This window comes from Astyanax mexicanus, chromosome 18, assembly GCF_023375975.1.
Source record: "Astyanax mexicanus isolate ESR-SI-001 chromosome 18, AstMex3_surface, whole genome shotgun sequence".
NCBI lineage: Eukaryota > Metazoa > Chordata > Actinopteri > Characiformes > Acestrorhamphidae > Astyanax > Astyanax mexicanus.
In genome coordinates, this window is record NC_064425.1 from 25,264,786 (window position 1) to 25,290,332 (window position 25,547).

Sequence of the window (25,547 nt, forward strand, 5' to 3'; positions counted from 1 at the left end):
TATTATTATTATTATTATTATTATTATTATTATTATTATTATTATTATTATTACTATTATATATTTTTATTATTATTATTATTATTATTATTATTATTATTATTATTATTATTATTATTATTATTCAAAAGAAACACATTATGGATAATTTTATTTTCTTACTTATTATTCTTCAATATCCTAATACAATTGTTTTAATTATGAACAACAGCTTTTTAAAGAAATAATATTACGCAATTTCGCTAATGTATTCAGGATTTTTTCACACCCGTTTTTAAGTTAGACCCGCCTTCTGCCATAAGATTGGCTAAAAGTACCCAACAGTCACTACGTATTAACCAATCCCAGCGCGGGAGTTTAGATGCTATTAGCCAATTGCATTAGAGGGGGCGTGGCTTGATGGAAATCGAGTGGGTGAAACAAAGCTAACGGCTGCGGGAGAAGAGGCAGCTCTTCAGCCCGTCCTTCTTCCAGCCGCTTTTCAGAGATGAGAGTAAAGGCAGGGAACGACGCGGGACTCCCGTGTACCACAGAGCAGGAGCTGCTCCAGAACCAGACCATACGGCCCGAGGACGTGCTGGGCCTGCAGAACATCACCGAGAGTAAGTGGAGCAACTCAAAACAACGCCGCGCTCAGAGACTCTTAGTTTAGGAGCTGCGCCGCTTCTGCGTGTTTATAAACCACTTCATTCAGTAGCAGTAGCACATGTAAACAGTAGGAACCGGTTTATACTGCTTATCTGCTTTATTTCACTCAGGGTGATTTTATATCCAGTTTTTCTTAGAAAAATCCTGTTAACAAATCAGTACCACTCTATTAAAGTTCTGTACATTCAGATAACAAGCTCATGTAGGCCCCCCATGGGTGGATCTGTTCCCTTAGTAAACACAGTGGGTAATATTATGGTCATCAGAATTATTAATTAAGAATTATAAAGATTCTATATTGTACTTTTAATTGATAATATAACTTCTGTGAAATACGAGGAATATTTTAACCATTGTTGGTTGTATTTATTCATGTGTTCATTTCTCTTAATTAGTTAATCAATTAAACTATTTTTTTATTTATTGATGTGTTTTTTTTGTTTATTTTTTTCCTTTTAAATGTTTATAAAGTGGAGTGTTCACACCTTCAAGCTTAAAGTTCTGTATATCCAGGTAATAAGCTCAAATAGGGCCCACATAGATGGATCATGGGCTCTGATTTGGTTTGTGACTAACTTAGCTAGTTAGGTTACGTCTTCTTATTAGAACCTAGTTGGGCTTCCCATAATCACCTTAATCTCACATGGGTCCCATCTAGCTCTGTCATAATACTTACCTTATTGATTTATATATATAATCTAAATCACTGGTGGTTTATTTTTAGGTGTAAGGTGTAATTGCCTTTATTCTTTTTTTTTTTTTTTTTACATTATTACTATATCAGTGTCTAAAGATGGGCAATATGACCATATTTTATTATATTGTGAAACATTTTCTTATTGTAACAACAGTATATATTTTTAAGTATATTGCTGATACCATTTGTGGAACACTGACCCAAATGTACATCTAATTATGATTAGATGCAGGATTAGTTCTGAGAAAACAAAACCGTTATCATGACATGCCCATGTACACTGTGCCAGATGGAGCACATTATTAGCCTCTACCTGTCCCATCACTGACATCTATTTGTGGATCCATCATGGACCTTTTGGACAAAACCTTCTGGTTTCCAGTTGGGCTGTCTATAAAGTCACCACATGGTCATGTTGTCTGGATATGTATGTACAGCCCTTTAAAAAACTTCAGTTTCTGAATCAGTTTCTCTTGATTTTCATTTTGGCATGTTCTCCTCATTTTGGTGTGCCACTCCTGGTGCAAAAAATCAAGCAGAGTTTTTCCAGTTTGGTAAAATCAAAGAAACTCACCATTTTTAAGTGGTCTCTTATTCTTTTCCAGAGCTGTATGTATGTGTGTAAATAAACAAAATGCTCTGAGACTTTCATTTGGCTGCTGAATTCCAGCTCTAGAATTTGTAGTGGATCTAATCCTTTTCTCAGTAGCTGAGTATAGCTACTCTTAACAGGTGGCCGTGGTGAAAACTTCGAGAGCCTCTTAAAAGATCTGCATTAGGCTAGACACACACACACACACACACACACACGCAGAGAGAGAGTTAGAGTTTGTACTTACATTTTATATTGGGGAAAAAAGATACAGAGTTTCTTAAGCATCCAATTTCTGATATTTAATTTTGTGTACGTGTAGTTGTTCTTCCTCAGTTTCTTAGAAAAATTGCTCATGAATTTACTTTGCAGGCATATGTTTGTTTAAATGTTTTTTAAAGGCATTTTTATTTAAATAAACTAGTTTGGTTTGTATACTATAAAAGTGGGTCGCAACGTAATGATCATGAGAAAAGGTGGGTCCGGGCTGAGACCAGTTGAGAACCCATGGCATAAAGCACATTTTAGAACCTTGTAAATGGTTGTCAATAAGCATAGGTCTTCCTACAATATTCATCAAATATTTCAGATCAGTACAGGGCAGGTGATCTAATGTCCCCCGCATGGATGGCGCTGGGGGTTCCGCTCGCCGCCTCGAGCCTGATGTTAAGTGAAGTTTAAGAGTTTAGCTTTATCTTTATAACTAAGGCTGTATCTCTGTATTTTGTCCTTTGAGTTTTAGAGCTGTAAAATTGACTGGGGGAAGACAGGTAGTGCTGCTAGCCAATCAGAGGCGATATGTTTGCATGTATGAATATTCATGAGCAAGATCCCAAAACCTGTCTTTCTTTAGAGACCTTTGATTCAGTGATCTAAAGAGCTAAATAGAAACACCTGAGCACTTTTTTCACAAAAATGGCTCATGTGACATTTATTCATACTATTGCTAGTGCCATATTGTATTATATGCAATAATATCACCAGAATTTTGAACACACAAAAAATACCATATTGTGATATTCTTGAAAGGCAAGGTCTATATTGTATTTATTTATTTTGTTTGTTTGTTTGTGGTTTACTTTCACATAATTTGCTACACTTTAGTACTGTGGTAGATTTTAACTGTTATTTTTTGTTATATTATTTATTTTGTTACACTATTATTTTATACAAAATCAGGGTTGTGTTAAATTACTGTTAATGAAATAGACACACTTTTTAGTTTTTGTTGTTTCTACTGTATATATGAAACTTTTATATTTACACTAAGTAAAACTTTAGGACAAAAAAAGAAAAGAAACAGAACACTTGCGGATTGTTCAGTAGGTTAACTTGCTACATTAGCCAGCTTACTAAATAGATCATTATTTAGAACATAGAACATTATACGCTCACAACATTCCCACAAGAGACAAGCTTGGGACTACACAAGCAACTTGTCATATGCCAGTTTGAACGCAGAATTAGGGGTCTTCCTTCAGGACTTAATCAGGCAGAATCATTTAATTTGGGTCAGAAAAAAACAAGCCAGTTTATATGCTTGTCCTTGTCCTGCTAGTCCTGGCAACCCCCCTGCCCTGCACATTTAGTAATTTCCCTGCTCCCAACACTCTCAACTTCAACTAATCAGCTCATTAATGAGCCCTTACAGATTTAAGGCCCTGTCCCACTGCAATTGCGTCTTAATATCCACTAAAGTACGTCCAAATTTCAGTGGACGCAGTTTAGTGGATATTTAGTGGATATTTAGACGCAATCTGGACGTAGTTTAGTGGATATTTGGACGGCACCGTCCAAGTGGACGTAGTTTAGACGTTGCCCAATATTTGGGCGACTAATATGGGCGTAATTTAGTGGATATTTAGACGTAGTACGGACGTATTTTAGTGGATATTTGGACGGCACGTCCAGGTGGACGTCGACGTCCATAAAAATATTTTTCTGGCGTCCATCGCTTTACCATCAGCCGGTCATACAGTCCAAACTCCACCCGGCGTACAATCCAAGGCCTGACCCATACAGTCCTCTCCTGCTGCCGCCTCCTCCTCCTCCCGGTCTGGTCCAGCACATGGAGGAGTATGTTCTGCTGCTGCACCATCACTGCAAGGAATCTGTGGTTCATGGTTGTGTAGAAGAGAATAGATGTGCTCTCTCTTGTAGCTCAAGAAGAAATGATGATTCACTAGAAAAAACAACCATATATAGTTGGAAGTCGACGTCCAAAGAGTGGAAGTCGACGTCCAAAGAGTGGAAGTCGACGTCCAAAGAGTGGAAGTCGACGTCCAAAGAGTGGAAGTCGACGTCCAAAGAGTGGAAGTCGACGTCCAAAGAGTGGAAGTCGACGTCCAAAGAGTGGAAGTCGACGTCCAAAGAGTGGAAGTCGACGTCCAAAGAGTGGAAGTCGACGTCCAAAGAGTGGAAGTCGACGTCCAAAGAGTGGAAGTCGACGTCCAAAGAGTGGAAGTCGACGTCCAAAGAGTGGAAGTCGACGTCCAAAGAGTGGAAGTCGACGTCCAAAGAGTGGAAGTCGACGTCCAAAGAGTGGAAGTCGACGTCCAAAGAGTGGAAGTCGACGTCCAAAGAGTGGAAGTCGACGTACAAATTTGGAAGTCGGCGTCCAACTTCAATTTAGACAGAATATGGACGTAATTTGGACGCAGTGCGTCTATATTTTGGACGCAGCGCGTTCAGTCAGTGGACGCAGTGTTTTCTGATAAATTTGGACGTACTTTAGTGGATATTTAGACGCAATCGCAGTGGGACAGGGCCTTTACAGGAGTGTGTTAATGCAGGAGGAAATAATGCAGAAAATGTGTAGGGCAAGGGGGTGCCAGGACCAAGATTAGGAAACACAGGTTTAAGCATCTGCCTTAGAGCATTCAATCCCATGAGGGTACAATAGGACATGATCTGTAGCACTATTTGTAAGTATGGCCGTTCTCCGCTTTCTCCAGTTATTCCCCGGCAGCTCAATGGCTACAACCTTTGTTTCTCAACCTCACCAGCCCCAAGGGAAACTTAATGGGCATGCATCTCAGTGGGCGCTTCCTGAACCTAATGCTCATAAGCATTTACCCAAGGTCTAAAGCCGCCTCAGTTTCCAGACAACTAACTGTATGGGCAGTGTAAGCAGTCTGGACTTTTCAGGCATAATGTTTTTTTCAAAATGAGTTGGCCCTGCTCCCTCTAGGTGAGTAGATGGCTCTCCACCCACATCACTAAAGGTCCGCAGCACAGGGCGTCTGTGAGCTGATGTATCGGAACCGAGTCGCTGTGCTTTCCTCTGAGCACACGGTGATGCTACTCGGCAATGCTGAATCAGCAGCAGCTCTAAAAGATGCGGTGGCTGATTTCATATGTATTGGAGGAAGCATGTGTTAGTCTTCACCCTCCTGGTGTGTTGTGGCATTACTAGTGATAGGGGGAGTCCTAGTAAGTGGGTTTGGTAATTGGCTGTGCTAAATTGGGGTGAAAATGGGAAAAAAAAGAAAAAAAAAAAAGAAAATGATTGAAAACAAATGTAGTGTAAGCAAGTTTTACTACCCCCAAGTTACATTAATCTCTATGTAGACAATTGTGCTTGATAATTATATTAATTTCTCTGAAAATTCATAAACATTAATAAACTACACAATATTACTGTAACTGTAGCAAAATACCTCCCTTTCTTCTCTAATACAACATTTAATTCAAATGTAAAATAAAACAGAACTATTATTTGATTTAGAAGTGTATTGGTTTCACTTGCACATACATAAGTAAGTGTGCAAATGCAAATTCAGCAATATGGATACACCTGTTATTGGACTCATGTTGCATTTTAATGCTACAAATCCACATTAAACTGTTTCCATATTTTAAACATGCCCATAGTCTTTAGTACACACCATTTGTCAGCTTGTTAATATCCTGTCTGACTGAGGTGTCAAACACTAGGGATGCAACGGTTCTCTGTATTTTATCGAACTGTTCGGTTCGGCCTGTTCAACGTTCAGTGCCGACGCCAACGCCGAGTCAAACGCGGACAAGTGGAAAATCTTGTGTGTGCGCCCAGAGCTGTGATTATAACATTTTCTAACTTTTTAAACAGTTTGCTAGTTTTTATTAGTGTTTACACATCACATCACATAGATTGTCTGTTAGTTGGCAAGCTGATTCAAAAGCTTAGCTTTTTTTTATTATTTTTTTTACATTGTAAATTTAATATTAAAGAGATAGAAAACATAGACAAGTTATACAAGCATTAAAGCTACAAAGCTATAAAAAGTGTTTAACAAACCATATCTTTTATTCTTTAGATTCTTAAAAAAAGTACCACAGTGGCTTCTTGAAGAGTCACCTGGAATAGTTTTCTCAGCATCTTGAAGGAGTTTCTGGAGGCGCTGAACAATAGTTGCTGTCTTTTGACGCTGTGATGCTACAGCTTATCCCAAATCACCATCTGAGTTGGGGTAAGGTCAGGGGATTGTCGAGGACAGACATTTTTGTTTATTACATAATTCCTCAAGGGATCTCCAAATTGTTTTCATGTGTTTAATATTAATCATGTAAAAATATTTTATTTTGGCACAATGTAAATAACAACTGCCAGACTCACGTTATGTGTTGTATCATATTTATATTCATATATGACATGTTTTTAGGCACAGAATCAAGAAATGTATAAAATTTAATTAAAATTATTGTGGGTTACAACACTAGGTTTTATATTTGTCGCACTTTTATTTGTTTGATTATTGTCGCACTTATTTTTCTAAACTATGCAAATATAATAAACTACAAATAGACTATTTAAATTTAGTTCCTTATGTTATGGAGCTTAGCTAAGTTTATTGTATATAAACAAAAGTGCTTTACTCACCCGAATAAACAGTTTTCAGGAGAGAAATCTGTGTAGATTAACATCCAGGGCTCGTTTGACTTTGAAAGAAAGTGTTTTTTTTTTTTTTTTTAAGAATTACAGTTTTGTTTACTTAACTTAGCCTTATTTAACGTAGTAAGCTACCCCCCACCACCACCCAGCGCCCAGACCTGCTGATTTAGAAGGAAAACAATGGTGAAAGCCCTGTTCCTTACTAGTGTCGCTTGACGTAAGCCTTATAATCCAGTATGCCTTATGTATGAAAATACATAATCAGAAAACCAGACGTGTATTGATAGTGCACCGTAAAGTGCATAAAATGATTTAATCTAGCTATAAAACATTTTGTACTGTAACCTATAACATGTCATTATGCAACTTTGTTAACCATGTGAAACCTCATAAAATAAGAGTAGAATGAATGTCTTTTGCCTTATATTTTTTTTACTAAGAGCGATAAAGATGTTTAATCTTAAGATGTTTTTCCTGTGTGCCATGTTTTATTTGACATTTCAGACAAATACAAATTTGGAACAGGTCTCATAGATCCCTGTGTAAAATGTGTGTTGTGACGATAAACAAGGCCACTTGCTGTCTGCAGACTGAGAACATGTCTTTCCTTCCTACACGGTTCAGGTCACACCTGCAACTTCCTATTTTCACCTCGTGACCAGATGCTTGTGCAACTTTTTCAACCGTAACAAACTGCTACTAAGCACTTAATGCTCTTCTTCACTGTTAATTACATTAGTAAAACATTATAGTGGAGAATTTCTGACACATGATGCCCCAGGACAGATTAAGATCTAAAGTTAAAACACCAGCTTACAAGAGTGATTAGGGGTTATAAAACAGTGGTGTTGAAACACGTCAATAGTGCCACTCTGAGAAGCAGGTGAAGATAGCTGGTGGAGATGGCAACAGTCCGATACCAATCATCAGTACCAGAACAATGGCAGTATACAATTCTAGAGAAGATATTTTCGGAAAATGGAAAGAGAAAATCTGATCCAATCCTGTAACAAATCTAGCCTGAAGCTATATGAAGCAATGGTATTGTACACAGACATGCCAGAAGTCAGCAGTATGTAAACATATCATGATGTGTTACATGGTTAGGGAACAGGTTGTGAAGTGTTCTCCTGTGAGTGAGGTTGATAAATGGGCAACATGCTCATGGCCAGATGGATGGAACATTTTACATGCAATTCAAATTGCAATTCAATTCAACATTCCACAGTCCATAGTGTCACGGGTTGCGTGGGTGATAATGATGGTGACTGGCAGCTTCTGGCTAGAATGGTTTGTGTAAACAGACAAGGTACTCAAAAATCACATCCACATTCAATGCAGGAGATTCCACAGGTCAGTACAGCGTTTTTTAGCCTCCATGGGATGTGGCAAAAGTCACATGATGCTAGTTCCTGTCCCATGACTTTTGGCATGCCAGTGTTTTATTCTTAATGTGGGGTAGGAAAGTGTTTACTGTATTAAAGAAAATCCAAATATTAAAGAATAGCTAGATTTAAAATGTAGTAGCTATTAAACACAATATATGATGATAATATATGATGAAGAAATAATATCAGTATCAAAAATGGAAAAGTGACTTTTTGCCATCTCTTGTATCTATATATTCGTCAATTATTAAGCCCTGTATACCTATATGATCACATGCTCCTTGTAAGGCATGTAGATGCTGGCCCAGACCACCCAGAGTAGATTTATGAACACAGATTGAAGTTCTGATTAAAAATGAGCCTGAGGCAGCTTTCCTTTGTTTTTCACATCTTCTTAGGATGAGGAAGCAGAAGATGTCTTGTTTTAGAAACTCTTTGATATTTGATTGTTTGTCATGTGAGACTCGTGAGCTCGCTGGAAATATTTGATCTTCTGTCACTGAGGATGTTGCGATCTGTCATATATGATTTTACAAGGACAAATTGAAAAGGAACTTGCTCCAGACTTTCCAAATTGATTACAGCTAGCAGTGTCTGCGGTACGTATGTTTACGTGGGGATGTGTATTGACAAGAATCTCATTGTACAAAACATATGATACTGGGGCAATATTTTGCAATACTGTAGGCGATATTAAGATTAAGAAATTTTCATAGCACTTTTTACAAACATAAACTGCCCAGTTTGCAAGCCAAATGCGCCAGCAGAGGACCTGTCCTCCTTTTACCATAAAATTTGCTTATTATAATTTCATGCACAAATCAGTTGGGCAGAACCATAGTTTTAAGTCTTGGGTACACTACATGACCATAAGCAGATAAAAAACTGCAGACTGGGTATGTCTCATTTTCCCCACTGGATCTTTTTTGTTCCACCTTAAATGATGCTTCACTATTGGACATGTACTATTGCTGCTTCATTTAAGGTGGCTGACCATTATACACTACTTGATCATGTTTGGATGATTAAAAATCTATCTGGTCTAAAACACAATCTGGAAAGTCCCTGCCCCTCAGAAAATCAGTGTTATCTAGTGGTTTAGGAAGTTATCGAAATATTACTGTATAAATATTCAAAAACAGTATTGATTTTTAATTGTTTGTTTATGTATAATGATTTGTGTCAACAGTGGTTCATTTAGTGTTGTATTTAAACCCTGCCCACTAGATATCAGTGTTGTACTCTCTTGTTAGATGCCACACATTTTCTTTTACATTTTCTTTTTCCCAAAAACTTGCTTTAAACAATCACAATATATTACCTTGCTTACAGTATCACAGTGTGTTGCTATATATTGTACCGTATTTTTCACACTATAAGGCACACTGGATCATAAGGCAAATTTTATGCAACACTAGTAACTAATAGTAGGCACAGGGGTGTCGCCATGTTTTCCTTTTAAATTCAGCAGGTCTGGCCACTGGGTGGCGAGACTTGTAAAGCTAAGTTAAGTAAGCTAAACTGTAATTCTTGCAAACAACAAACAAAAAAAAACATTTCTGATGAGTCAGACAAGTCAAACGAGCACTGGATGTAAATCTACACAGATTTCTCTTTTGAAAACTGTTTATTTGGGTGAGTAAAGCGCTTCTGTTAATTTACAGTAAGCTTAGATTTCCAAATTTCCACTTAAGCTAAAGCATTAGCGTTAGCGACTAACCGATAATACTCACCTCTGGACGGCTAAAGAGCTAGCGCTTTGCGCGGTAAGCAGATAATGCTAATACTGCTGGATAGTGCTTGGCGGTATGGCCAAAAAAGCATATCACAGTATTTTTCAAGATTCTGATATTTTTACGGTATTTCACTGTTTTTATTATCATATATATATATATATATATATATATATATATATATATATATATATATATATATATATATATATATATATATATATATGACTAGGTTTTAATATATGTTTGTGAGGTACTGCAGGACGGAGCTAGACCAACATTGGACTCTTTTCTTTGGCGGTGCTGTTCCGCACGGCGCTCCGCAGCGCTCTCTAGTGGTATGGCGGTATGAGAGAAACGAATACCGGTTCAAGTTCATGTCGCGTTATACCAAATGAACCGGTACACTGCCCAGCACTACTGCTGGAGATCTAATCTGAAACTCCTGTATATCGCTGCACTTCAGCAGAGTGGCGCTTCTGCTGCTTACAACCTGACTGATAAAAATCATACATACATAAGGTGCACCGGATCAAAAGGTGCCCTGACGATTTTTGAAAAAAAATTAAGGATTTTAAATGCACCTTATAGTGCGAAAAATATTTTATTGTAATCCCTGTGTTGTGAGTGTAAGTTCTTGCCAATACACAGCCCTAGTGTTACCCTGGTTTTAGATACCACTCTTCAGTCTGTCAATGGTTGAACCCAGGGTGACTTTCTAATCACTGGGATTTACCTCTAAAAACAGAGACTACTCTTGATTGAGGTCACGGCCGGCTATTCTGAGTTATTGCAGGTTGTGCCATGGACTGCAGCGAAAGATTAATTAAAGAAGCTGCCTCTTTAATTTATTCAGGGTAAGGGCCAATGGGAAGATACAAGCAAATGCACAGGATTGAGTTTGTCTCCAGTAGCTGTTAACAGTTGTTAACAGACCTTAAACAGCATTCCAGGTGCCACACTGTTCCAGAACACAATACATGCAGCGTCAGACACTGAACAGAGAGACTGCTGGTCGCAGAGGAGAAAAGGACGTATAACGCCTGAGCATTTTTTTAAATCTGCTACTTCATTTCATAATACATCTGTATCACGCTGTCTGTCTGGCGGTCAGTGGGTTTATAATACCCAATCCAAGCCGTGCACCCTGTGTTATGCTTATAGAGGCCTTTGTTTACCTAGTAGGTAGGGGTGGCAGAAAAAGCAGGCACTTATCCTGGATTGGTATCAGAAGGCATGTTGCTAGGTGACCGCATTATAGGAAATGAAGTGTGGCTGCTGTCAGCTTCTGAGGGCGAGCCAGATCAACAGTCGCACTTGGCTTGCACACTGTAATAACCGGCCGCACGTCCTGCGTATTACCACATATTGTCTGGGCAGTGCCCTGTTCTGGCATACTGGAACAAGAACTGAACAGAATGGCCACTTGCTCTGATCAACATGATGTCCTCTAGAGACTGCACAGAATATTATAGATGATGCTGAAACGAAGACTATGTTTCTTTCTTGTGAGAGAACATAAATAAATGTTAGACTCCCTTGAGAAATGGTCCATATAATTGTTACAAACTGTTCACAACCCGTAGATACAGTGCCAAGAAAAAGTATTTTCCCCTTACCGGTTTCTTTTTTTTTTTTTTTTTTTTTTTTTTTTTAGTTTTTTTTTTTTTTGTTTGTTTTTTTTCCCTCTTCCCTTTTTTGTCATGCTTACTAAACTAAATACAAAAAAAACATTTTTTAAATGATGATTTCAATTGTTAAGGGAAAAAAGTTATCCAAACCCCCCTTCAAGTTGTGATTAACCACTGACAACTTTCGACCTCTTCTATCTGCCTAATGTAATGTAATTTAATGAATGTTATTTTTTTTGCAAAGCTCAGTTTTGTTTTTAAGGACTCTGGCAACTTGCTGTATTTGATGGAGCCATGAATTCTGAAATCCTGAAGGACAATTTCTGTCCATCAGATTCTGACTTTAAGCCCAGATGTACCTGGGTTCTGCAGCAGGACAATGATCTAAACCATTTAGATTCCTTCACAGAAGTGTGGAAGGTGGTACAACCAAGTTATTAGGTTTAAGGGGCAAATACTTTTTCACATAGGGCCAGGTTCGTTTGGATAGATTTTTATTTCCCTTTAATAAATTAAATTCTAATTTAAAAAATGCTTCTTTTATTTATTTATTTATATTTTAGATTTACTCATACATAGCTTGATGGATGTTTTAAACTAAAAACTTAATGTTGTCAAGTGAGTCTGAACTCCAACCAGGGTCATGCTGCCTCACCGTCTTCAACCAAAGCCTGAGAAGGCACAATTGGCCTTGCTTTCTCCAGGTGGGTAGATTGCACTCTCCTTGTCACTTTCATTGAGATGTTTGTCAGCAAAGGTGTCTGTTGGCTCATGTATCAAAGCTGGAGATCCAGCACTTTACTATAAACATGCTGTCTGCCTGTTGCTTATTTTGAAAAGAGAAGTTAATCCCTTGTAAGTTTAATTATTAAAGCATTGTCTTGTTTCCAGATTTTTCTGGGATGCTTTTGGCTAGCATGCACCTTTGCAAACTTCTGTCACCAGCTCACCTGATTTTACATCATTAAGCACTGACCAGACAAACTAGGTGTTGCTATGATGAGAACTATAAATAATACTCCCATGAAGAGAGCTTCATTATTTGAATGGATTTTTTTTCTGAGCAAATAGTCTCTGCCTGTCCAGATCAGGAGCTTTTTGTTTTATTTAACTTTTGCTTGTGCTTTAAACTTTTGTCTGCGTTGTTGCTGTGCGTTTCAGTCTCACAGCTTTACTGTGTTGGTATTTTCTGAAAGATCATTTGTTTTTCTACCAGAGAAGCACCCCATTTTGTAGGAATTCTTGCTCAGGACTTGCTCAGTGTTGTTTAGTGTCTACACAGTGGTTTTAGCATTTGATCCAGCTCAACAGTTGAGATGTGAACAGGCTGGTTATTTTCTACACAAATCACATTCAGAGAAAATAAATCATCCCTTATCATGTACGGCAGCTGCTTTGGGGCCAGACAAAAAGCCACTGTTACCATAGTAACAATGTCATGCCCATAACAGTTGTCATGGATATTGATGATGGCTGGATACATGAGTGTGTTTTAAGAACAGATCCCACTGAATACGACAGTAAACCAGAGGCGTCAGCCACTGCGCTGAAATGTTGAGTGTTGGAGGAGGAAATCATGCATTTACTCATAGCTTGATGGAGCAGCATCCGTACACTTCGCTCAGAACAGACCTTTAGAAAGGCTTTTTAAAAAAGGATTGATGCTACTGTAACCTTTAAGACTGTGCTGTCAATCACGGACAGTTGTTTGTGAAAATGTCTGCTTCTTCACTGGTACTGTTGGTAGGTTGTTAATAGTTTGTCTTTGAATAATCAAATTTGGTAAATTATCTGTTGATGAGCAGACCAGTCGTCCTTATATTTACAAATACACTGACATGTCAAATCTAGGGGTGGGTTTCAAATCAGTTTTCCTTTAAATGGTCAAAAATTGATTTGCTTAACCCCAAAATCAATCTTTAAAATTAGCATATTAACTGTGTTAATATCCTTCTGAAGAGCCAGAGAGCAAACTGCAGCTATAGGCCAGTAGTTTCAGATCAGCGGTTCCAAAACTAGGCTAGTTAAACAAGATGTATCAGTAAGTTTGTTCTACATTTCCACCATTCCACCCTAAATGCTCTAGTCCAGCAGTTTCAAAACATGCCACAGTGGTAGAAAATCTAATGTTTTATTATTTTTTTCCCCTTCACTCAGTGTTACTAGAGCCTGCTAGAGTAGTTGAACAAGGTGTGTCAATTTTAGTCAGTTTGTTTTCTGTTGTATTTTAATCTGAACAAAACCTGTAGCCTAATTGTAAACTCTAAATGAATCGATATTGAATCAACTTGAGCCTTTCCACCCCCCAATTTGACTTACTAAAGTTACTGCTATATTACTCAAGGTGGTGGCGCTAACCAGATGAATAGGGTAAATCTGCTGTAAAGAGTTTATTTGTCAACACCAATACAGCTAATAATTTCTGGTATTTGCTTTTTACGGAGTGTTCCATCCTATTCAGTAACGCAGATGCAGTGAAGCATCATAGAAAATCCTCTTGCAATACATTTGCAAGTATTGCAGAATCACAGTAACGTAACACTGCTACTGAAATATGATGTAATTAAGCCAATCTTAATAATTAACTGCATCTTGTACTGGAGGTATCACCTAGAAGGCAAAAAGAGAGAGTGCTGTCAGTATCTTAATAGTCCTTTTTATTTAGGACCCAGCATGTTCTGTGTTGTTTACCTTGCTTTGACCTTCTGTTGGTGCTATGAGCTGAATCAGCATCTACTGATGCCAAGGGTTGGTGTGAAGAGCCAGTGAATTTGATGCAGGCTTTGGAGCTCTGATTTTGAAATTAGGTATTTAAGCTTGTATTTGGATCTGTTTCTACTATGTATAACTAAATGAATGTTAAAAATGTATCATTTTAAAAGAAGTACTCTCATTTGAGGAATCTTTCCATGACTGGCTGCTGCTATATAAGTGTTAGATAAGGATTTCAGAACAGCTACAGGTAGCCAATTGTGTTAATTAGCCACAATAAAAGGCCTGTTTAAGGCCGTGAGCCTAAGCAGATGTGTGTCCTGTGCCTTCTTTTCTCTGCACAGCTCACCCAGAAGGCAGAAAGCCTATAAATATCTCAAGTGATTGGCTAAAGCCTGTTTGGTCCATCTGTTCTCTCTTGGAAAGGCTAGGTGGAAGCATGGCTGCTGGTATAAGACTCTGTTACCATGCCAGTGGATTGTCACTAAGTGTTATGTGGTCATGGCACATTGTAGAAAGATCCCAGAGTATAGTCAGCCCAGAGAGTTGAGCTTGCACTTTATAGTAGCAGAGAGGACTATTTAAAATCCCTTTAGCATCCCCCCCATTGGACCATGTGATGGTGAAACAATGTAAGCCTCTTAGGTGTAATCCAGCCTAAAGGGGAGGTTGACGGTACAGCAGGCTACACACGGATGTCCACAGAGTCTGGCACACACATAAATATATATATCTGCCTGGCGAGAGGCGCCCACTCATACAAACACCTTCAATAAACACAATTTCACAGTGCTGTCATTTTTGCCATTAGGACACTTGGGACTGAGCAATATCTTGTGAATATCGATATATTTAATACTCTTTGACACCAGATAAAAAAAAAATTACCATCTTGCATTATTGCACCTGCTATACAGGTCATCATCTGGTGATTTTAGATCTAAAAAAGGAGAATCTGTATGTAGATTTTTGTTTGTATGAAATTGGTTTGGTTTCAGATGGGATGATGCATCAGCTGAGTACAGTTTTTTTTTACATTTCATTACATTTAGCGAAACGCTTTTATCCAAAGCGACTTACAAATAATGATAAACAGCTCTGGAAAAAATTAAGAGACCACTTCAGTTTCTGAATCAATTTCTTAAAATGTTGCTATTTGTAGGTATATTTTTGAATCAAATGTTTTTTTCTATAAACTACAGACAATATTTCTCCCAAATTCTAAATATAAATATTGTCATTTAAAGCATTTATTTGCAGAAAATGAGAAATGGCTGAAATAATAAAACAGATTCAGAGCTTTTTAGACTTCAAATAACGCAAAGAATATTTGGTGGAATAACCCTGGTTTTTAATCAGTTTTATGCCTCTTGTCATGTTCTCCTCCACCAGTCTTACACACTGCTTTTGGATAACTTTATCACTCCTGGTGCAAACATTCAAGCAGTTCAGCTTGGTTTGATTATATTCCAATAGAGGACATAGAATTTCAAGACAAGGGCTTTCAAGGGCTTGTTCAAATGATGTTGTAGAAATATCACAATTAAAGGAGCAGCTAGTGATGTACCAATAGGGTATCCCTAGCAGTTTGACAATTTTATTTTTTCACCATTTTAAAGTATAATCCAGTGCTGTTTGCAGATTTAGTGAAATACCACACAGAGTGCAGTTCTGTACTTTTGTATTATGTAAACATTTAAATAAACCCGTTATTGCTTACAAAATGTTGCTACTTAAATATAATGCATAGTGCAATATACTTATAATTGAACATTATACTGTTGTGAGTTTAATCATATTGTTTCGCACAGCACCATTTCTCTTAAACATATTGATTTAGTTGTAGTCATATTGCCCACCACTAATTACACCATGTGGCTGTATAGCATATATGGATTTTTTTGTAGATTACAAAAATATGAAAAAAAAAAAAAACAATATTTAAAAAGTGTTAATTTCATTGACTCTCTTCAAACTTGGTAAATATTAAAGTATCTGATTCCAATCATTTCGGCTGAAACAGTCACTGTTGAGAGAAACCGTGATTCAGAGCCATGTTTCCAGAGTGGAGCACAGTTAATGTAATCAGAACACTGTGTGGTCATCGTCACTGTCACCTCCACACGGAGATTAGTGAAGAAAGGGAATAAGACTTCTTTGTCTCTGCAGTCACTCACAGAAGATGGAAACCCTTAGCAGTCCACCTCTCAAAGGCACATTCACAACAAACTTAAGCAGGCGTCACACACACCTAGACAAACTTCAGTGGTGCGAATAACTGTGTGAGGAAGATTTCTGTTTCAGATGAGATAGGACTGTTTTAAAAAAAATTACCTATCATGATCTGGGAAGAATTCGTAATTTTAGTCTTACTATTATGGTTTTTAGAGTTATTGTAGCATTGTTACAGGGACAGAATCGATTCAAATTATGGATGAATTGCATCTAAAATACATCCTAAACTCTATCAAATCAGTGGAAAATAGTTTATTTCAATGTTTACAAATGCATAATTACTCGCATCTAACAGCATTAATATATTATAATATATTATATAATATATTATAACATTATAATATATTTTACCCTTGGGAAATGAGATGTCCCATTCATCTGGCAGACACTTAGGCCTCAGACCAAATGTATACATTTTTTTACTATAAGGTACACCATATTATAAGGTGCAATATCAATCAACGTTTATTTTCTGGTCTATTTTCATACACAAGGAGCACTGGATTATAATGCACATTATGCAACACTAGTAAGGAACAGGGGAGTTGCCATGTTTTTCTTCTAATTCAGCAGGTCTCACCGCTGGGTGTCGAGACCTGTAAAGCTAAGCTAAGTAAACAAAATTGTAATTCTTTAAAAACTTTTCTTTTAAAGTCTAACAAGTGCTGTATGTTAACCTACACAGATTTCTCTCCTGAAAAACATTTATTTGGGTGAGTGAAGCGCTTCTGTTTATTTACAGTAAGCTTAGATTTGCAAATTTCCACTAAGGCTAACTGCAGTTAGCAGCTAATGCTGCCTGACAGAGCTACACTGAGAACCCTGAGTATTCTGGTAAGCCAGGGTGATAGCTAGTGGTTTGTCCCACGTAGCTTGTTTTAACGTGGTAAACACGCAGACTACAGTCTGATATACTCGCCTCTGATCGACGAAAGAGCTAGCGTGTTTAGCGGGTAATGCTAGTACTACTCCAGTAGTGCTAGCTGGGGTTAGCAGCAGCCTATAGGCCGATAATACTCACCTCTGAACTGTGACTAAGCTAGTGCTTAGCGTGGTTAGCAACTAATGCTAATACTGCTCCAGTCTCAAGTCTTGGGGCTGGAGAACTAAACTGAAACTCCTGTATAATGCTGCATTTCAGCGGAGTGGCTTTACTGCTCCTTTTAACCTGACTGGTTGAATACATACATAAGGCGCACCAGATTATAAGGCGCACTGACTTTTTTTTTTTTAATTAAAGGATTTTTAAGTGTGCCTTATAGTGCGAAAAATACTGTAATTCAGAGGAGTTCTCTGTCCAGTGTTCAGCCTTACAGCTTATACAGGTGTGAGCATTCAAAAGCCATTCCCTGAGGTAACTCTTCATGATCAGTTTACATACTGCTATGCTGTAACATTTTGGCATGTCGTATTGTGAAGCTTGATCTGACCAAACTCTCAGGTGAACTCTGCACGTTTGTGCTAAACTGTTTTCATAGCCATAGCTGTTTTCATTTGCATATTGCCCATATAATTACTTCAGCTGTAAACAAATTCCTGCTCTGGCTCCATTTTAAACCTGTACAGAAATACGCACTAGTCCAGAACACAATACCATTTTCCTGTATTTACTTTCTTGGTCTTGCACTAGACAAATATGACCAAAAAGTGGAGAGAACCTTCTCTTGTGGTGCACTTCATTTTGTCTCAGTGTAAAAACAAACCAAATGAATTGGAAAGTGAATTTACAAACTCGTTAGCTGATTTAGACCAGAGCTAACAAATTATGTAAAAGTACAATAGAACCGTGTATTTCATTGAATGCATTACATTATTGTTTAGGATTTTGTGCAGAATGGTTTCCTAATACATTGCAAATAGTAGGATTTTGCCAATAGGTGGTAATGAAATGCTGTTATTTGAACAACAACGTTTAATTAATATCAGCAGTTACCATCCTATCTCAAAGCCAGTGTCTAATCATATTTGAGAAATGCTTCATATTTTTCCAGCAAAGGAAAGCTGATTGATGTTCTATTCTATTTCTGTACTAAATAAATCTCTTTTGCACAGATTACCTGTGCAGTCCAGACGACAATGTGCACAAGATCGACTTTACTAGGTTCAAGATCCGAGATATGGAGACGGGCATAGTTCTTTTTGAGATCACCAAGCCTCCTTTAGCAGGTGAGTTTTTACCATAACCTCTAGCTCCCATGCTGCCAGTTTTCAGCTTATTGTAGCAAAAGATAGACCTCCATCGCCGTGAAACGCTTGCTCTGCTTTCTTTCCACAAAGCCCTGATTTCCATTTAGATACCGTGTGCTTTATAAGAGCACTTCAGAATTGCAGGCTGTCATGTCTCCCCTCTTTGTGCCGTGCAGAGAGTTCAGAGGACAGAAAGGACATTGACCCCAACGCCGGGCGCTTTGTACGCTACCAGTTCACTCCCGCTTTCCTGAGGCTACGCCAGGTCGGAGCCACGTAAGTACACACCACAGTAGATTACGATCAGAGCACTGCGGCTCTAGACGACCCCATTCTCACCTCTCTGTGTACCTGTCTTCTGTATTAGGTTCAGTCTGATTACAGTCAGCCAGTTAATACACACATCTATCTATAAAGAATTTCACAACTAACACAATTTCACACTTTTATGTAGAATAATTACTTTTCCATACCATCAATTTATTGTGATTTTAATACATTTGCAAAACAATTATATCTAAAACAAGCAATTTACATGTAACCACCAAGCTAAAACATCCACTTACACAATCAAGCAATTTATCTTATCTTATCTTATCCTGCTCACAGTCTGGTATTAAAATAGAGGACATTCCAGGTCATCTATTCATTTGGCTACTGGTGAAATGATGTCAGTGACTTAAAAAAAGGGATAGTATATGGGGCATGAACTTCAGTGATGTAAACTGTAAGCCACAGTCAGGTCACTTACCAGAAATCAACCCAGCTGACTGTGACTGTGTTTAAATAGTAGGATTAAAGAAGTGCAGATATTTTTGCCATGGGGTTAGAAAGTTTGAGCGGTATAACGATAACACTGTATTTTGTAGTAATAAAAAACTGGATTTTTTACAAATGAGAGCAGTATTTCAGAATTACATGTCTGATATGTCAAGTTTCTGTTCTAAATCCCTATCCGGACGGGATTAGTTTCTCAGGAGATCCTGGGGTAATTTTCTCTTTTATGCGGGGTCCTCTGTGATTTTATTCCCATCTGGAACGACCATGTATGTGTTTTTCTCAGACGTCCTCTGAGAAAATTACAGGCTGAATTACCTGCTGTTTTTCACTGAACACTGAACGTGGTCTTCCGATAATTTTATTTTAGTCTAGAGTTTCGTCACCCCATGTTTAATAAAATAATAATTTATCCACTGTCACGCACCGCAATTACACTTTGGGCACACGTTTTTAATGAAGATCCACGAAAACACAACAGTGAGTGGAAATGGAGGAGCTACTGAACGCGATGTCATGTAACAGAGAAAGCCAAAAAACTCACTGGTCCTCCTGTTTTTTCAATTGCAGTCCGGATGTAAGAGTTTTATCACTTAGTAGAAGTGTGAATTCTTTTTCACAGACATCCCCCTGAGAAACTAATCCCATCCGGATGGGGCTTAAGACTCAGTTTAGTGACCTGTACAGCTTGTCTGTCAAATCTGTGTATTTGGGTTTGATAAAGCCAAATATGAATTACAGCAAAGTAATATTTTGTTGCAAATTTACCCTAAAATATCAACTTCTAAAACATATTAATGATCCAGAGACTTAAAATAGTCTGAATAAGGTCTCTGTCCTAGCCACTTTTGGCTGGCACACTGCCTAATGCAGTGGTGGAGTGCCCTTGTGTCCTCTCTCAGGAACAATGTAATGCTGCGTATCCTGCGTCATGTTCTGTCCACATGCTTCTTTTACTTCAGATGTGTTTTATATCTCTGAAAGTGGGATTACTCAGGGATTACAATATTAAAAAGTGCACCTGTAGGTGGAGCCCAGGAGCAAAAATGCCACTTCTCACATGCTGGTCATTATAATTACATTATGAACTTTTTAAACAATTAAATGGATATGACCATATTTCCTATTGTTTTTTATCTAGCAAGGAGAGCTCATTAAAATTAATGAGCCGATATGTCTGCTTTGTTGTTATGTAATTGTTAAGTCAATTAAATGATCAAGCTCTCTTATAAAAAGACCACACAAAACAACTTTAAACAGTTACTTTTTCAGGAGTGCTAAACCAACTAGTAACCTTTTATGCTGAATTGGTTAAAATATATTACCTTATAGCCAATTCTGTTTAGCCTCTCTATAATATAAACAATATAATATTCAAACATTTCGCTGCTTTCTGTAGTAACTACATAAAACAGTACTTTTCTTTTAGTACCTGAGTTGTACATTTTACATTTTTTAAATAAACTACTTGCAAAACTTAAGTACTAAAAATGTTGAGTAATTTATTCTTCCACTTAAGTGTGGGTCTTAAAGAAAACTTCAACTTCTACTCAAGTGACTTTTTGATAGAGTACTGTATCTCTAGTACTGTATACGTCTGCTCAAAAGAGGCTTGGACTTAACTCTGTAAAGCTGCTTTGTGATAACAGAATTTATTATAAAAAAGCACTATATAAATACATTTAAATTAATAATATTATCAATAAATCAGTAGGACAAACTGGTCTTATAATGACATTGTCATTATAAAAAAATACAGTGACAGACCTGCTAACATAATGCTGTTTTAATTTAGCGTTTAGGGTTTACTGTACTACTGGTTCATTTGTATGCAGTAATTGAGAGTGCTGGATTTTCTGCCTCTACAGAGTGGAGTTCACAGTAGGAGATATTCCAATCAATAACTTCCGCATGATCGAGAGGCACTACTTCCGGGGTCAGCTGCTGAAGAGCTTCGACTTCGAGTTCGGTTTCTGCATCCCCAGCAGCAAAAATACCTGTGAGCACATCTACGAGTTCCCTCCTCTCTCTGAGGAACTCAGTAAGTGTCCTTTCACCTGCACCAGCACCTGCACTTACCCTCATTAGCCACAGTTATCCTGCCTAAATATAGCAGCACCTCACACCAGCTTTATTTCCTTTTACCTGAAACAGTGTAGTGTCTTATCCTCCAGATAGTCTGGCAGCATTTTTAACTATACTGTTTGGCTCACACCAATAGAATGGTTACACTTGGTTACATGAAGTTAAAATGAATTAAATTCACATCTCCGTAAAAGTTGTCAGCAGAGGGAAGCATGAAGTGCTGTAAAATCTGGACTTAATATAACACAGTGGAGCAACACCAGCAGATGACAAGACTCAGCAAACCATCACTGACCATCAGTAAATTTTACATTTCATTTGTTAGTCAAAGGAGGAGAGTCTGGAGGAAGAGTGGAGAGACACACAGTCCAAACTGCTTGAGGTCTAGTGTGAAGTTTCCACCAATCAGTGATGGTTTGGAGAGACATGTCATCTGCTGGTGTTGATCCAAAGTCATCTACTAGAGGCAGTTCAGAGTCTAAACGCTTCTAACATCAACAAACATGGAAAAGAAGGTTGTTATACGAATGTGTATTTACTACAAAAATAGGGCAGTGCTGCAAATGCTACAGAATTTCTGCTCTAAGTTTATTTTATGAAAGAGTTTCTACTTTGGGTCCATTTGCCAATAGATATGTTTTGCTTGAACTTCTGGCTTCACTGGCCCTACGATTTTCAGCAGTACTGCACCGATCCATCCATTTCCATTAGCTTTTAGGGAATATGCATAGGTAAAGACAAAATTAAATGAATGCAGAGTACAGACAGAATGCTCCATCAGTGTACATATCTGTACTTAGTGTTGAGCATTAATAAGTCTTATGATTGTGCTTGTCACACAAATATTTTAGGTTGAAGTTTGAGTTGAGTTGTTTAACCCATTTCCCAGACCCAGAGCCCAGACCCATTTCTGTATAGTGATACTGTTTAATCAGGTAAATTTAGTGAGCAGCTCAATTATTTTTGTACTCACATGACTGAAAATATGTTAAGGTTAAAATCCTGATGTAAAACAACTTATACTTTAATGTTTTGTTCTAGAGATCAGACTAAAACTAGTTATATGGAATATAAAGAATGTAATTAAAGAGTTTAAAGGGTTAAATGGTTGAAACAGGCCTGTAGAAGCAAAAATTACACTTTTAAAAAGAGCTAGTTTTATCTTCAGCACTAACCCAGCACTCCTGCGTTCTGTAAATGAGGTCAAATAATCAAACGCACGCACACACACACACCACACACTGTCTGTGATACTCTCACGAGGTTAAATGGTTCACTATAATGTCATTTAGGGACTTCACGAGTTAAAATGACTGAGAAAGTGCTGTGACACATACATCACCATGGGCTCTTTTGGGTTAATACATTGCACTCCAGTTTTGATTGTGGGAAAAATTATATAATATAAAAAGTATATAAGAATGTTTTTCTCACATTTCTCCACAGTACATGAGATGATCCTGCACCCGTACGAGACTCAGTCTGACAGCTTCTACTTTGTGGACAACAAGTTGGTGATGCACAACAAGGCAGATTATTCGTACACCGGCACACAATAGAATCTCTGCACACTGAAGATGCTCAGAAATATGGACATATACATCACAGGCTGGGGAGAATAGGCCCCGATCCAGTCAGGGTTGTGCTTTCCTTTTTTTTTTTTTTGGTAAAAACCCCAAGCTCAGGGTTTGTGTGAATGGATGGATGTGTGTGTGTGTGTGTGTGTGCGTGCGTGTGTGTGTGTGTGTTTTTGTGCACCAGGAAAAGAATTTGACCACCACCAAGCACATATATTGTGTACCATAGATAGTCCTATTTTGTATTATTATTATTATAACTATTATTATTACTGCCTACAGCAGAATGTGTCTCTGTTCATGTATGTGAGTGTATGCGTGTGCCTGCATTCATGTGCATTAATAGCCTGCATGACACAATGAGACGGTTTTTGTTTTTTCTTTCTACTCTGTGCTTCTTGAAATCTGGTATAGAGAGTTCATTCACACACATGTGTAATGGCACTGCAGAACAATATATCTGTCTTAAGCCCTTAAGGATTAGTTTCTCCCAAATGAATTGGGAGGTATGAATTGGGAGGTAATTTTTCTTTTTTATAGGGGGTCCTCAGTGATTTTATTCCTATCCAGAACAACCATGTATGTGTTCTTTTCAGACGTCCTTTGAGAAAATTACAGACTGAATTATCTACTGTTTTTTGCTGAACTCTGTGGTCGTCCGGTAATTTGACCCTGTCTGGACTTGTTTAATAAAATAGCTATTTGTCTACTGCCACACACTGTAATTACGCTTTGGGAGTGTGTTTACGCAGAGATCTACGTAAACACAACAGCAAGTGGAAATGGAGGAGCTACTGAACGCAATGTGACGTGACTGATAAATCCAAAAATCTCACTGGTCCTCCTGTTTTTCCAATTGAAGTCTAGATGCAAGAGTTTTAGCACAGAGTAGAAGTGTGAAAAAAGTTTCACAGACGTCCCCCTAAGAAACGAATCTCATCCATAGAGGGCTATAGTGGGGTAGACGGTGTTTCATTTCCCTTAAAGTATCTGCACTATATGAACAAAAGTATTGGGGCTCCTGCACATTCATGGTTTCATTCAAAATTAGAAGTGTTAAAAAGACCTTTATCTTGCCTTAGTAACTGAGTAACAGTCTCTACTCTCCAGGGACCATCCACTAAGGGTTTTCTACTAGATTTATTTAGTGTATATCTGCTTCAGAGAGTCATATTCTATTGGCAGTACGTTTTCTAACTACAGATAATAGATAAACTGTGTGTGTATGTGTGTCATTCATTAGAATTCATTAGAATTCATTAGAAGGAGTGCATACAAACGTGTACATGTAGTTTGTGTGTATATACATTCTTATGCACATTTTTGGCACCCATGGTCATGTGACATTAACATTGTTCATTTTTGAAAAACGAGTAAGTCTCCACCTGCTTAACAAACTTAAATATAATATTTTCTTTTTGTTTAAGAACACCTTTCCTGTTTTTTCTGTACATTAGGTCAAAATTCTTACAAAAAAAAACATATAATGTTGTAAATATAATGTTGTAAATTGCAGTCTTTTTTGGTAAATTAATTAATAATAAGCTTTATACATATGCTAATAAATGTGTTCTCTGAAGACAGTGTGAATTTCCTTTTTTTTTTTTTACAATTTCGAAAATGTGTAATTTGACCGAGAATGAAAAAATTGTCATAAATTTGTGTAATAAAATAACAAATTGCTGTACATTCCTATTCAGAATCTGTTCTGAAGGAGTTGTAAAGGTGTGTGCAGATGAGCTCTCTATATGCAGATTTCAAGAACTAGAAGCACGATACTGACGCAGGACACAGAGTTTGACACTCTGCCCTTAGAAACTTTTTTACTCATTAAGGGTTTGGGCTATTTTTGATTGCAAACTTGTGATTTATTTATATTCATATAAAGACCTTTGTGGGAAGTATATTTTAATAGCTGTGCTGGTCAAAATCATGTTATAGAGATAATAGCGAATATTATGTGTTTATATCTGTATTGTCTATTCCAGTCAATGTTCTTGAAATAAATATGTTCTCCCTTTATTATATGCGGACCTCTTTTGGCAATGATCAAGAAAAAAAAGAGCAAGCACCAACAAAATTTAATTTACATATAGCATGGATTTACATTTTCAATATGAACCCATTCAGAACCGTAGATTTGCATATATTGAACCTTTGAACATGGAGTCATTTCCTCTAATTATATCCTAAGGGCATGTACAACCATAATATATCACAGTAAGCCACAGACCAGGCTGTTGTTGATATAGGCTGTGTTGGTACATGTTGTGCCTCTTGAGGATATTTGGCAGCATTTCCATATCAGAAGAGCCCTTTACTGCTCCCTTGTGGAGTAAAATGGTAGCACTCTTACAGGAGCTCTAAAACATCAGTGGTAACCTGATCAGAACATTTACAGTTAATGCAAGA

At 37.5% G+C, this 25,547-nt stretch overlaps 1 protein-coding gene across 1 annotated transcript; it reads left to right on the plus strand.

The window, feature by feature from the left end:
• Window positions 1-399: 399 nt before the first annotated feature.
• unc119a (unc-119 homolog a (C. elegans)) lies at window positions 400-25,157 on the plus strand. Its single transcript, XM_007236576.4, has 5 exons — window positions 400-602; window positions 18,562-18,675; window positions 18,873-18,972; window positions 21,342-21,514; window positions 23,005-25,157. Exons 1-5 carry the CDS (start codon window positions 488-490, stop codon window positions 23,115-23,117), a joined length of 615 nt encoding a protein of 204 aa, XP_007236638.2. The 5' UTR covers window positions 400-487; the 3' UTR covers window positions 23,118-25,157.
• Window positions 25,158-25,547: the final 390 nt, after the last annotated feature.